This window comes from Bipolaris maydis, assembly GCF_028858645.1.
Source record: "Bipolaris maydis strain C4 unplaced genomic scaffold PSV08scaffold_4, whole genome shotgun sequence".
Classification (NCBI taxonomy): Eukaryota; Fungi; Ascomycota; class Dothideomycetes; order Pleosporales; family Pleosporaceae; genus Bipolaris; species Bipolaris maydis.
Genome location: NW_027093860.1, coordinates 510,965 through 525,692, shown reverse-complemented (window position 1 = coordinate 525,692; position 14,728 = coordinate 510,965). Strand labels below are relative to the sequence as shown.

At 51.5% G+C, this 14,728-nt stretch overlaps 4 protein-coding genes across 4 annotated transcripts; all 4 read left to right on the top strand.

Annotated features, from left to right (window-relative positions):
- Window positions 1-17: 17 nt before the first annotated feature.
- PSV08DRAFT_387196 (uncharacterized protein) lies at window positions 18-773 on the top strand (the record flags this gene model as incomplete). Its single annotated transcript, XM_066093469.1, has 2 exons — window positions 18-325; window positions 362-773. The coding sequence occupies 2 exons, from the start codon at window positions 18-20 to the stop codon at window positions 771-773; spliced, it is 720 nt and encodes a 239-aa protein (XP_065949406.1).
- An 891-nt stretch (window positions 774-1,664) lies between these two features.
- Window positions 1,665-3,598, top strand: PSV08DRAFT_408440 (cytochrome P450; the record flags this gene model as incomplete). The annotated part of the gene is made up of 3 exons (XM_014223766.1): window positions 1,665-1,702; window positions 2,030-2,911; window positions 2,965-3,598. 3 exons carry the CDS (start codon window positions 1,665-1,667, stop codon window positions 3,596-3,598), a joined length of 1,554 nt encoding a protein of 517 aa, XP_014079241.1.
- A 2,013-nt stretch (window positions 3,599-5,611) lies between these two features.
- Window positions 5,612-9,514, top strand: PSV08DRAFT_219259 (fungal-specific transcription factor domain-containing protein). Its single transcript, XM_014223764.1, has 6 exons — window positions 5,612-5,759; window positions 6,290-6,457; window positions 6,765-6,864; window positions 6,933-7,344; window positions 7,412-7,748; window positions 7,815-9,514. Exons 1-6 carry the CDS (start codon window positions 5,638-5,640, stop codon window positions 9,019-9,021), a joined length of 2,346 nt encoding a protein of 781 aa, XP_014079239.1. The 5' UTR covers window positions 5,612-5,637; the 3' UTR covers window positions 9,022-9,514.
- Window positions 9,515-12,130: 2,616 nt separating this feature from the next.
- On the top strand, window positions 12,131-14,605 carry PSV08DRAFT_408438 (uncharacterized protein). Its single transcript, XM_014223763.2, has 4 exons — window positions 12,131-12,481; window positions 12,536-12,642; window positions 12,837-13,213; window positions 13,266-14,605. The coding sequence occupies exons 1-4, from the start codon at window positions 12,325-12,327 to the stop codon at window positions 14,212-14,214; spliced, it is 1,590 nt and encodes a 529-aa protein (XP_014079238.2). The 5' UTR covers window positions 12,131-12,324; the 3' UTR covers window positions 14,215-14,605.
- The last annotated feature ends 123 nt before the right edge of the window (window positions 14,606-14,728 follow it).

Below are 14,728 nucleotides of genomic sequence, written 5' to 3'. Positions count from 1 at the left end.
AACGATTCCTAAGCCACATGTACACACTGACGCGATCCAGCACTACTATGCCATCACCACCCAAGACCTCGTTATCGTCATCATCACCATCTTCTTCGCCCCCAAGCCCGACCTGGAAACCCGCCCGTCTAGACGACTACCTCTCGCTCTCGCACGCGCCAAACGCAAAAGCCACATGCTCCATTGTCAAGCCGGTTTCCATAAAAGTCGACTCGGGACCCAATGGCACCGCGCCTGGCTTCCTGCACCTGCCCCCCCCAGCGCCTCTAGCACGCCCACCACGCCAACCGGTGTCATCTTCCTGTCCGGAGCGGGCGGCGGCATCGTAGGCCCGTCAGCCATGTACCTCTCTCTCTAGCAGAAAAACTCGGCTCGCTGCCGCGGCCCATGGCAGCCCTGCGCCTCGACTACCGCTTCCCAGCGCGGACTGCGCACTGCGTGCTGGCCGCCATGCGCGAGCTGCAGGATACGTACCACATGTCGTCGTTTTGTGCTCGTCGGCTGGTCCTTTGGCGGCGCCGCCCGTCTTCACTGTCGCAAGTCGGGATTCGCGTGTCGTAGGGTGCGTGGGTATCGCGTCGCATGCGCCGCGGCCTGTCTTACTGTTGCATGGCACGGGGGATCGCACGCTGGGTCATGGTTGCTCCGAACGCCTGTATGAGGCGTATGGCACTGGGGGGAAGAGGGTGTTGAGGCTTTTTGAGGGGGATGATCATGCGTTGACGGGGATTTCACAAGAGGCGGAGCAGCTGGTTGGGGGGATTTGTGCTTGAGTGTGCGGGCGTGGGGGGAGGGGGGAATGGGAGGGGGATGGGGGATGTGTTAGTAGGGGAGGAAGAGAAGGTGGAGTTGATGTGGAAAGGGGGGGATTTGAGAGGGGAGGAGAGGTTAGAGTAGACGTGGGAGTATTCTTTTTTTTGGATCCTATCGATACGGGATGATGAGTTGATGATTACTTTTGAACCGTTTTTTGTTTTTTGTGTTTTTTTCTTTTGTGGTTTGTCCGATGGCGAGTGCGGTGTGTTTGCCTTTTCTCTTCGTGGCATTGTCTGGTCGGGTCCACTGATCAAAGCGTTGATTACTAGACACGTGGGTTTGCGTATTCGATAACGCTGTCGAGCGGAAGCCACATCCATTCATCCAGGAATGATCGTCGGTATGGCATAACCGATTGGTCTCATGATAGTATTCTTTGCTGGTTTTTTTTAAGACTTGGAATACGAAGCCATGGCAAGAACTACTCTACATACAGCATGTGTACCCGGACCTAATTTGGAGCTCGAAAAAGCGATTGCGAATGGCATGGCCGGATACCTTCCATTGTGCCCGACTTTGCGAGAAAACGAGATGATTAGGTTTCAGACACGCAGCTGATATCAATCTCGGCAATCTCATGCTTGATCTGCACTGAGTACCACGGCTAACGAAACACGCAACGGTATGCGAGTCAATCGATCCCCTGCTGCCCTCTATTCGCCGTGTTGATCACACTCGAGCTGCGATGGTCGCAACCATGTGTCTGGTGCAGCTGGTACAATTGCTCAAAGCATGATCCGCAACCGCTTCCGCATCCGATCAGGTGCAATCTTGGTTTTCCGCTTATACGAGCCCAATGGAGGCGGCGTGACTCCAGCTACTGAAGTATAGACTGTCGGTTTCCCAACATGACTGTAGGGGAGCGTGCATGGCCAAGCTGCTCAACGTGACCTTTGCTTGATCCTGACTTTGGCGGCTATGTTGGTCTGTGTATGCAGAAACAAAGATGTAGAATTGAAACAGGTATACCTAGGCTGGTGCGCGCATCTGAAGAAAGTCTTTTTGGATTAACTCTTTGCCTGCGAAAGGGCGTCTCGCCTCGTAACTACGCCATGATGCACTTCAACCTTGCAAAATGCGTCTTGTACCCTGTCCTGGAGGCTATAGTCATAGTCAAGTTATCCCCATATCTTTTTCCAGGCAGCGGCAGCAACGACAACAATGTCTATACTCTTACGGCATATGTTGTCTTCTTCACGCTGCTCAACAACAGCATATTGGTTTTCTACAATTTCATTCTTTATCCTTTCTTTCTATCGCCCCTTCGAAACCTGCCCAAGGCCAAAGGCTTCATTCCGCTCATCGGCCATACTTGGATGAGGCTGCGTCAACCGACCGGGCAAGCATTTCTCGATACCATCAATGAGATACCCAACAACGGCCTTATACTGTCCCGAGGCATCTTGCATACAGCAAATCTGATTGTGACGTCGACGGACGCACTGGCCGACATCTTGGTACACAGGAGCCACGACTTTGAGAGGCCACCGTTTACGAGAGCACTTATGAAGAAGTTCATCGGGAACAGCCTGTTGACAATTGAAGGCGAAGAGCATAGACACTTGCGTAAGAGCATGACACCAGCCTTCCACTTCCGGAATATCAAAGGTCTGTATCCCATGTTTTGGGCAAAATCGACCGAGTTCTGCCGTGCACTGAACAAGGATCTGAGTGAGCAGCCGGATCGAGTACTAGAGATTGGGCATTATTCTACCCAGGTTACCATGGACATGATAGGCCTGGCAGGCCTGGGTCGCGACATTGATTCTTTACAGCATAGCGATGATGAATTGATCAAGATGTACGAAGAGATTTTCGAACCGACGAAGGAGAAGGTGCTCTATTTCATTTGCCAGATTTCATTGTCGCCTTGGGTGGTTGACAAGCTGCCATGGGGACTTAACAAAAAGCTAAAGGTCGGGATGAGCCGCTTGAAAAAATTATGCAGTGAGTTTGTGGCTGAAAAAAAGGCCAAAATGGAGCTCGAGAGCGCAGGCAGCCAGGGAAGCCGAGATATTCTATCCTTAATCATTAGAAGTAATAATTTCTCGGACGACAATCTTGTGGACCACCTTCTTACGATGTTAGCGGTTGGGTAAGTCAAGCTGCGAGCTTCTCTTTCTTTCGGGCAACAGCTAACAGCCATAGTCACGAAACGACATCATCCACTTTGACATGGTCGTCGTACCTCTTATCCCGACACCCTGACGTTCAAAGCCATCTGCGGTCAGAGATCCATGAATACATACCAGATCCAAAGGTGCTCTTGAACTCGGCCTTTGACGTCGCTGGCCTCTTGGAAAGCATGCCCTGCCTTAACGGCGTGTGCAACGAAGTGCTTCGACTCTTCCCCACGGTTCCTGTAACCACGCGCGTCGCTATCCACGATACAACAGTTGCGGGGCACTACATCCCGACTGGAACAATGTTTTATCTTGTTCCGTGGGCGATAAATCGCAACCCCGCAATGTGGGGCCCAGATGCCGAGGAATTTATGCCTGAACGTTGGATCGATAAGGAAACTGGACGCGCGACCATGAAGGGTGGAGCAGAGAGCAACTTTAGTTTCCTGACATTTTCGCACGGACCAAGAAGTTGTATTGGCGAGAGGTTTGCGAGGGCTGAGCTGCGGACACTGGTGGCGGCGTTAGTGGGTAGCTTTGCGATGGAGTTGGCGGACCCGCTGGAAAAAGTCGTCGCAGGTGGTACGATTACGAGTAAGCCAGTTAACGGGATGAGGCTGAAGCTGCAGCCAGTGGCATGGGGCTCTTGCTCTGGATAGATCGAATGCCATTAGCGACTGTTGTCCGATACGCAATACATGGCGCTCCACTCTTGTCCGTTGCCATTGTGGCTCTTTTGATTTCCATCTCTTGGTGTACTATTGAGTACATAAGCGAGCGCTTATTTCTCCATGTACGGTATACGGTGACCCGGTGAAGGAAGGTGGAAAAGGAGATCAACGGACAAGTGGGTATGTGGCTGTGCTAGGTCAAAGTGGGGCGTTGTCTGGTGGTAATGCCGAAAAGCCAAGGCGCGAAGGATTACTCACCAACGGCTCCACTAATCGATGTTAAAGTATCCGACCTTTTGCATGTATTTCGCATTACCTTTGGCGCAAAAGAATCAAGAAAACAGTGCCAGAGGATCGGCTAGCATCTCTCTGCTCGAGTCAGATGTCCTGAGTCACGTCTGACCAAGCAAGCGCCACCAATTGGGCTTCCGACGTATGCGTCAACTCGGTCAAATCCAAATTAATATGGCACACGTACCAAGCACACAAATGTGTACATCGTTTCCTTGCTGCATCGAGCACATGATAGCTCGGTGCGCACCGGAAAGCCTGATGCCCGCGCGGAGACCAACATGTGTCCTTTAAGGGAATGATGTGCGAGGAAGATGCATGTATCTATGCATGTATGGACGTACGTGCACTGGGGCATCAGAAGTGTATGTACCTTGGCCACTAGCACGGTGGGTGCAGAAGCAGAAGGTCCAGTCACGGGGTGCATGGTGTGGCTTAAACCATCTACGTATGGCAGAGCGACCAGCTGTGGAGAGGTATCCACAAAAAGCAAGAAACCGATATGTACGCAATCGCGATGGGATCGCGTTGGGATGTGTGGAGACATGCGATGCGTGCTTGGGGTCGAATAGACCTTTTGCCACTCTTGCATAGCATCAGCTCATATAATGTACGGATGACAGCGGGCGCATCAGCACCAAGGGGGCCAGATAGGCGACAAGGATGCAGCTGATTGGTGGTATCGGATGCCCGTGTCCAAGTGCATACTCAAAAAATGTGAGCACTACTAGAACCTTCGTCTTGCCCGGAAGCGATTCCAAGCATGTGGCACCATGTACCATCAATAAGCCGGATTATACTACTACTTATGTATGTACTGTATGTATGTAGATACGTTCGGTGGCTCGGCGGAACGCGCCAGACGATCAGGCAAGCAAAGCTGATCGTCTCTGTTCGTTGGCGCATAAACGCGGTATATTTTGTTATTGGTCCGCGCCAACATGGGAGCCAATCATCACGACTCAACATCGCCTGTTAACTTTGACTTCCGAGGCTATTTTTTTGATTTACGAATCCGAGAACTCAGCTGTGTTCAAACGAAGGGTTAGCAATCTTCTCATCAACCTACTATACAGTAGCATAGCTACCGCTATACCGTGCACTGTCCACATGGACCCAGCATCTGTACATAAAAGTACATACATACAATTAGCCGATTCATCTACTTAGGAAAACTTGGGTACGATGACCATCGATTCGTACGTTAGTGTCTGAACCGGAGATGGTGTTTTTTTTCCTAGGACAAGAAGATGACATCCTCCTCTCCACATGAAGCTAATGTCGCAGCGGACCTCACAACCGCCACTAGGTCCAATATGAGCAAAGGGTGTTGGCAGTCCAAGTCAGATGAGCAAGTGCAGCTCTCACCCTGGACCCCAGGTACATCAAATGCTCCCTTTTGCTTTTCTCGCCTCGATTTGCTTGTATGGTTTTGTAAATCCGAGTGTGCTCAATGGGGTTGAACTAGTCCCTCTCTGGAGCACACACAGTGCCGCCGCTAACGGTCGAGTCATTGAGCCTGGTAACGCATATTGTGCAACAGGGTGTCAGGGCCGGAGACACAAGTCAAAACCCATGCAACTGTGAGGCCAACTTGCGCAAGGGATGCCCAATTTCCCCATGCAGCTCAGATATCGCCGTTGTCCCATATGTGGAATGTACATGTGTATGCGTGTATGTACGTACTTTCGCCACGAACTGGATAATGCGGGACGAGGGAAGGTAAGGCGCTCACGATGAAGTTGTACATGTGTGTTCCCACAAAATCTCTCGTTGTCCCCGCTCTTGTCGCCATCGGTACTTCTTCTGACGCCACCTGCCGTTTGGCCTTGCTTATGCCTGGAAATGAGGTTTTCGCGTGAGTCTGTTTGTCTGTTCATCCTTGCAGAGGGTGCTTTAAGGGAAATCGTGGAAACCTTGACGGGGAAAATCGCGAATCTTGCTCACGCTTATGGAAGAAAAGCTTTCTGCACAGAAGAAGATTTCCACTTGAATCTGTGATCTATAGAGCAGAAGAATCAGCCCACAATTATCCTGACGACAAGACCTGAATCACCAGGGTGGAAGGCTGTTCTTGACGCTCTCATTGGACACGGCCAAGTGTCCCGTTCCAAATTCCCGAGTCTATGGAGAAATACAGTATTAGCTCGACGGCCGAGACTGCCGGCCCTAGGATCCGGATAGGGCCCCTTGCCCCCAAATAACCACGTTTGGATGCACAGTGTACGCGAAAATTGGAGCTGCCAACGCCATAGGTCAAGGTCCCACCGTGCCCGACTCGATGCTGTGTCTTTGGGCAATACGTTGTTACTGTATAGCGTTAAACCCATGTCAGATAGACAAGCTGTACATCCTTTGAAGCGATTACTTCAACTTCGGTCAAAATAGCGCTGCCTTGGAACCATGGCTTCAAACGCTCCGGAATACGATCCCCAAGCCATATACGGCCCGAGCTCGTCCACTCAACATAAAGTCGCTATTCCACGCTTACAACGAGTCGAAACTGGACAGAGTGGGACACAGGATAGGCGTCGAGTGCCTCGGGCGTGTACTGGAGTAAGTTTGAATCGTACACAGATGTTCCTGTGCAATCGTGGGGTGGCATGATCATGGTCCTCTCGACGATCGCCAGGAGCCACTGTCGCCTATCAACTCCAATCTCTGTCTAATCTGATGTGATTTCTGACAGCCTGTCTGCGTATCTAGTGTCGTTCCCACAAGATCAAATGCACAGGTGAGAAGCCGACCTGTAAGCATTGTGCGACTACGAACCGCCAATGCGTGTATATCCTGCCTCGGAAAGATCGACTGAAAACGTGGGTTTCTTTGTTCCCGAATATATTTCCAGTGCTAATAGCCCAAGGGTTACGCAGCAATGTCAGCAGCTGGCTGCATTACTGAGAGAAATCAGAGACCGCGCAAACGTCCAGGACAGTAATCGCATCACCGATCTTTTAGACGAAGTAAGCCTCAGCTGCCCACCCTTTATCTCCAGAGTCAACAAAGGCTCCCTTGTATTGACATAGTATAGATTGGCGAAGATTTGACAGAGACCAGGCTGACGCCAACCCCGTCAAACTCTGACGTCGATGCTCAGAGCTCACACGGAAACGTTGAGTTGGGCAGCATCGATTATCTCGAGCATCTCGAAACTGAGGCCCTAGACTTGCTAGATGAAGACCTGCATAGTAAAGACGAAGCTCGGTCAACAGGATTTGTCGGAAAGAGTTCAGAGGTGCAATGGTTGCGCGCAGTTGCACTCGCCCAAGCCGAGAGAACAGACGGGAGTTGGGACAGTTCGGGACCAGCACGTCGCCCTTCGCACGCCGCAGGCAGCGAGCCGGTTAGTTCGTTCAGTTTCTGGACAGATTACGACGATGTGAATATAGATTTTTACGTGAACCCGCACGAAATGCCGCAATCTCATGTTGCCGAGCATCTGTGTAAGTCACGGATAAACACCATACTTCCTGTAATCCATACGCTGACCTGACATGCTCAAACTTGTAGTACAGTGCTACATGTCCAAAGTGCACGATTCTTTTCCAATTCTTCCTAGTAGAGAATTTGCGGAGCAGGCTCGTGTATACTTTGGGGCATTACAGAGTGGGAACGCGCCAAGTTTGAATCCAAAGTGGCAAATTATCCTGAACCTCGTCTTTGCCATTGGAGCCAACTATGCACATCTGAACGAAGGTTGGTTAGCCAATGAGCACATTACATATCAAGCACGGGCGCGTGCTTTTGGCTTGGGTGAGGCTGCAGTGGCTTCTCATCCAGATGTGCCACAGATCCAAAGCTTGGGTCTTCTCGGATTCTACTGGCTCAGTGTTGGGCAGGTCAATCGGTGAGTGCCCAGCCAATATCCCTTTTGCTGTGTAGACTGAAGTGACGGAAGTGCTGACCATGCTAGTGCTTGGACAATCGTCGGCATCGCTATGCGTGCTGCGTATTCCCTGGGCCTCCATGTGCGAAACGAAGACCCGTCGGCTAATGCGAAGAAACGAGAATCTCTAGTGCAAATCTGGTGGAGCTTATACTCTCTTGAAAGGATCCTCAGCGTCATAACCGGTCGTCCTAGCATCGTGGTCGACTCATACTGTTCGGTACCATTGCCCATGACGAATTCTGAGGACGGCAGAGCAGAGGGAAGCACAGCGGCCTATGTCAGCATTGGGGATGCATCGATATCACACTTGGCCCTGTTTCCCGTCTCGTCCAATGTTGCCGCGAGCCGTCCTAAGACACCGCAGGGTTTTGCAAAACCAAGCACCAGTGCTGGGTTGTACTTCAGGGCTGGGGTGCAGTTGTCGATAATAACGCAGAACATTCTCACCTCACTCTACTCGGCTGGTACGATGATCCGGTCTCCAAGTGATGTTCAGCAGGACTCGACATCTTTGCGTCAACGCTTAGACCAGTGGGCTTCTTCGTTACCTTTGGAGCTCCGACCGCATGGAGATGGGCGAGGGCCTAGCGATGGGTTTTCTCGTGAGCGTGTGCTCCTCAAATTTCAGTTTTGCAGCGCGCGTATCTTGCTTACACGACCGTTTCTGGCTGCGCGACGGCAACCATGGAAAGATTTCCACGACGCAAGCTTTGCAAGGAACATGGCGGATGGTTGTATTGAGGCCGCCAGGGCGATTGTTGCGTCTTTGCCCGATGATTTCAACGGTCGAATTCATGAAGATTTGCCTTGGTGGTGCCTCGTGCACCACATGATGCAAGCAGTCTCCGTCTTCTTGCTCGGTCTCTCGTACCCCTCATCGACGTCGTGCGAGGCTTCAGTAATCATTCATCACGTGAGGAAGGCAATATCTTGGCTCCAGCGGATGCAGGGTCCCGTGGCTGCCCGTGCTCATCGAATAGCCTTCGACTGCTTTGAGAGGGTGGCTAGGCAGTATGGAGTGGATGTGTCGGATCTTTGGGATCGTAAAGAGGCCCCGGTAATACGAGACTTTCACTCTGAGCCCGTCCCAGATGTTTGTGTGCCTCGGCCATCAACGACCACAGCTGCGGCGGCGTCGACGTATGGGGGATACAACGCCCCAACCAGCGCCAACCCTGCACCCCATTCGGAAGGGCCGGGGTTCCATCCAAGTTACTTTACGCTACAATGAAGAAAGGGAGAGATGTCGAGTTAATGCAGCGGCGGCAGCGGCAGCAGTAGCAGCAGTTGTCCTGCCGAATCTTGGGCGTGGGCAATACGTAGTACTAGGCTAGAACATCGTTTACTCAAGGCTAGGGACAGACAGGCTTGACGTCATGCTGCCAACTGCAACATGATGTTGATTGTGGTAGCAAGGGTAAGAGGGGACAAGCACCAATGCTCAGTTGGAGGTCAATACCGGCGTCGAGGCAAGGGTTTCTGGATACTGGTGGTGACAAGGCCAGGTGGACGCGAGCGCGGCCAAAGCTCGTTGGTACCCAGAATTTAAAGACTGGGGATTCTAGCTGCAAGGCTCACATTGAGGCTAGCTAGATACGTATAAGTAGATGAAAATGGAAGTCTCGATACGAGCGAATGGTGAATCTGGCACTGGGGGACATGGGTATTAGCGAAAATGGATGCCCTTTCAGGAAGGACCAGGCTTCCTGCCCGTTTGGGCCAAGCATTACACTCTGCGCAGACGATGGCAATTGACGAGGATTTGGCGAGACGAGGCAGGCATGGAGTGTGCTGACTACTGATGGCATGTACACTACTCTGCACTGGCCGTGGAAAGTTTGGCGCTGAGCAGCCGTTTGTGTATGTATGCATGTATGCATGTGCACGTGTGTTTATGCGCGCGTACCTGTATGCTGCGCAGTACCATGTATACCGGAAGACGTGTCCATTGCCGTCAAAGGCATCTCCAGCACTACACCACACTACTCTATCTGGCCTTGGGGGTGAGGCTCGGGAGGCTTCTGCCGGCCTTGTGGGGCACGCGCCGCCGTGATTGGCTGCAACAAGCCAAGGCTGCCGGTGCTGCCTGCGCACGGCCCAGTCACGTGCCGCTAGCGTGCCAAGCGTCTAGCGCCCTCCCTCGGGTATATAACCTGCGTCTCCCTCTTCCTCCTTGTCCGCCGGCATCCAAGTGCTCGGGCTTTACGCTTACCAGTGAGGATTCGTCCGAGGTAGCGTTTTTGCTAGTTGAAAACTACAACTATGACCGCTCCAGTTGGCCTTCGGGTCGGCTGGGAATTTTTGACACACCACGCGTGCTTTGTGCTGCCTTTCGTTGACCTGTGCAGCTTGCTGCTTTGTTGAAGAAGAGCACCCCGCAAGGCCTTGTTTGCCCCGACTGCCACGGCGTTGTCATGACGATGCAACGCATATCTAATGCGCACCATCACTTACCCATCCTACTCGCCAGACACTGCGCTTGCAAGCGACTTCTCCCTACCGACTACATAGTAGTAGCAACACCAGCCCGACTGAAGTGACTCGTTCACAACCCCCGGCCCCGTACCGGCATGGCTCGATGACTCGAGTGTCGGCCAACACGTGGTCCTAGTTCATGTGTTGCGAGTCGCCCAATTCACTGTGATGATCGCCAAGGCCATCGCCATTAGCAATTTGATATTCCTCGGTACGGACGTATCTGTGTACAAACATGCCAATCGCTCACGCCACAAAGGGGATTGCCCCTTTCACTCTTATTAATCCTGCAAGGCATCAGTGTCGCGCAAATCTGTCATTGTGTTGGCTGCGCCTCCGAAGGATTTCTCGCCTGTCCATATGCGCCGCACTTGCAACCTGGTCCTTAATGCATAGTCTATTGCAGCACATCTACGGAGACTTTTTTCCATCTTACTACAAGACATCTCACCTCAGCCATGCTGGAAGCCAACTTTCCGGAAGATCAAACAACTCAGCACCATGCCGTCAACGTCATCGTCCTCGCTGCGCTTGGTGAGACGCAACTCTCGGGTGCCATGCTCACGATACCTACCTTCTTTTTTTTTGGGCACAAACAGGTCTCATGTCCCACACCAACTTATCTGGTCTGCGCAGCAAAGATGAGATTGTGCACGCCAGGACATGTCAACAAGGCAGAGTTTGGCAGAACACGAGCTATCTGCACAAACGGCGCAAAAGCTAAGAGTAGCTTTATTACCTACTGACCACAAGAGCGAGCGACAAAAACTAGACCGCCCTTCTCAGCCTGACTCTCCACACCATGCATGCCCCATGCAGCTGTCACGATATCAAGCGACTCAAGCCTCATGCCTACTAGCTCATCCGACAAACCATTTACATCTGCGGCATGCCGACTTCTCCGTCGCGCCCACGCCTGTTTTGCTACGGCTACCACTGCTGAACAAGGTTTATTGCGTGTGCCCTATGCGGCGTCCCTGAGTTCACTAAGATGCATCTAGGGATTGTTTTCCCACCTTAGGGCAAATGTTATTTGCTGCAGAGCTCGTCAATAGCCTTGGGGCGGTTTCAGGGTCGTAAGATGTTCACCAAGGTTTCGGCCCACAACTGGCGTTCGGCCGGACCTGCAGCGTCGACACTAGCTAGTAGCCAGCTAGTAGCCTTGCGCCATCCTCCTCCGCAAACGGTTGCATAACAAATTCCGAACCACGAGGGCAAACAAAACTCGTCCTGCTGCCAACAACTGCTGCCCTCCGCACATGCATGCATGCATACATTCATGCGCAACACCTAGGGCCGCCATTATGCACAACGGCATCCCCAGGCAAGAATCAGTCATCCTTCAGGCCACTGCAAACCTCTCACGTCGTCACTATTTGATTGCTAAAAGACGGCATCTAGTCATTGACATGCGACGCCGAAAGTTCCGTACCATCGCCTCAGTCACAATACCCGAAGCCTAGCCAAACCAGGACGTTACTCACAGAAGCTCCCATGAGCTTACCCGAGACGGGAATCCGCGCGGCATTGCGCCCCCGTCTCCTACTCTTCCTGCCTGTTCTTCTCCGTATCTGGTCTCGCGCCACGCTGGACAAGGCAGCAGTCGGCCGATGCTTTGACTGATCGCCATGCTATAGTCTTTGTCGCGTTCGAAACGGTCATGTCTTGAGAGTGTAGGCAGGGCCTGGGCAGCCTATTTTGATACTGCTCGCCACCACCCCACTTCTAGATTCAGCAGGATTGTCTAAAGCCCGCGAACCCTGCCATCGTTCGAGCTGAGCTGAGCTGCCAATAGATGTACATCATGCCTCTAATTTCTAAAGCCACCTTCACCAATTTACTCTCTTCCTCGCGCTAGGTCCCCCCCCTTCATCCTGGCCGCGTCACTCTCGCCTTTTGACCCTTATAACCATCAGTGTCAGGCCTTAATACCCTCTGTTATTACCATGACGCTGAACATGGATTATTGAGCAATGTGATTGTTACAACTTCTTTTTTTTCTTGGCGGTTTGTCTTCCATCATCAAGACCCTTGACTGGCCCTTACTACCTCCACCATAATGGACATCACCAATTCTACCCCCGCTGGAATACGGGTTAATATCATAGTACTTGCCTTCACCCTTGTTTCAAGCTTGGTTGTTTTTTTACGTCTTTTTACACGCCTGGTAATATCAAAAATGGCTGGATGGGAAGATGCTTTTATTGTACTCGCCATGGTGAGTGAGCTTTGTCCTCACCATACACTTGTTCGCTAATAGAAGTCTCCCTAGGTCTTTTCAGTGGGACTTACGGTACTAACCACCGAACAAGTAATGAATGGGTTGGGAAATCACAGCTTGGGACTCTCGAACAGTGAGCTGGATATACTACTAAAGGTACGCTCTCACAAACCCCTTCTACCCTCTTGTACAACTCAAGAGCACCGACTGGATTATTTGTACTCTATAAATCTAGCTCTCGGTTGAAGCAACGGTAAGCTCGCATGCAGGGCGAATCAAGTCCAAAACACAACCCAACCTTCCTACTCTCTTATCAAGTTGTTGGAGAAGAAAGCTGACAAGCATACCAGTCGTTCTGGGCGAGTGTCTGGGTGTATAATCTCACCCTTACTACAATCAAAGTGTCCATTGTTGTCCAATATTTTCGCATTTTTCCCGTCCGTTGCTTCCGCATAGCCTGTCTCATTGTCTTGGGCCTGGTAGTCGCATACGGAGCTTGGGCCGTTTCCTCGAGCGTACTCATTTGCACTCCGATCGCTTTCTCATGGGACAAGTCGATACCAGGCGGTAGATGCATGAACCAACTCACAGTGTGGATTACGAATGCCGCCTTGAACATCACCTTGGATGTGGTGATATTCCTCATGCCGCTATTGGTCATACGAGGGCTATCAATCTCGAAATCACAGAAACGGGGGCTGGGGACTATGTTCATCTTGGGTGCTAGGTGTGTTAAGCTTGCCCAGCGTAAACCATGCAGCGGACTAATGAATCGACAGCGTCACCTTGGTATCTATTGTTAGGCTCTATTCCTTGGATGCCATTGCCAACTCAAAAGATGTGTCGTTTGACAATACGGATCATGCAGCTCTGTCGGCAGTCGAGGTCAACGTAGGCATCGTGTGCGCTTGCTTACCAGGTATGCGGCCGTTGTTTGCCCTTGTGTTGCCCCAGTACTTTTCAGAATCGCCCCGATATTTGAAGTATCGAACCTTCAAAATAGATGTAGCGGCGGAGCGAAATAAATACCCATTGTATACCACTGGGCCTCCTACTGCCCACATAACAAGGCCTAGCACCGCCCAAACTAGGCCCACCACTGCACAAGTAAGACCCCATACGGCACATACGAGACCCAACACCGCACAAACGAGACCCCATACGGCACAAACAAGCCTCAACACCACACCACCACAGCTCATCAGCACACCGCCAAGACTCGTCACAATGCCACCTAGATCTAGCGCCGCATCATCAAGGTCCACCACTGCAGAATCAAAGGCTGAAACTACACCGCCTCGAGCCGATATTCTCAACGAGGATTCTTGGCAGGAGACATTTCCTCTTCAGTCTATCTTCTCCCGTCCATCAGGCCAAGGTTCTCTCTTGTCTCAAACGACTCCCACATCACCGCCACCTTCACCATATTTGCCCATGTTCCAAGGACACTCGCGCCAAGGAAGTAATACGTCCGTGTCAAGCACAGCAAGTGCAGCACTTGAACGATGCATAGCACGCCTCCAAGCAGGATTTGATGCCCGACGCATGACACCCATTTCGCCGCTCAGTACGGCTTTCCCCGCCCCGCTTCGCATCCGAAAATCGCCTTCGCTGCCACCAGGCTCATGGATGCGGCGACCATCCACATTGTCGCAGACAGGGTTGAAGGAATTAGAAATCGACAAGAAATTACCCCCAACACCCTTTCCTTTCGGATCTCCCGAATGAGGTGATTCTCAGTGTAGATGACATGAGAATAAGAGGAAAAACAGCACAAAAGAGTGATTGTCTATCATCACAGGGAAACCAACCATACACACGCTCACTATGTACATATAAGGAAAGCCACAAGCCAGTCACCTTGAAAGAACAGGTACTCTTGTAATTGCGCGCGCTGCAAAAGTCTGCGATGCCTCCTCCCCCTAAAGGAGCCCTGACTTTTTGCCCGATAGCTGCGTAGCTGCCTGCAGCCACTCTCCGCCCCCCTCTTCCTCCCACGACAAGTTGTGTGGTAATAGGAGGAGTGACGTGTCAGGCAGCTTCTTCGAGGATTTAGAAGTGAAGCTATACACAATAATATTAAAGTAGTATTTTTTGAAAAAAAAAACTTCCCCCCCCCCCAATTGCACTCTTGTCTTTGTCTGGACACATGTCATGTTCCCTTTCGTCCATGAAGCATATCTTAAAAGCGGTCCCTACATTTTCTTTACAAGACTAACTTTCTTTTAACAAGGATTTCAAG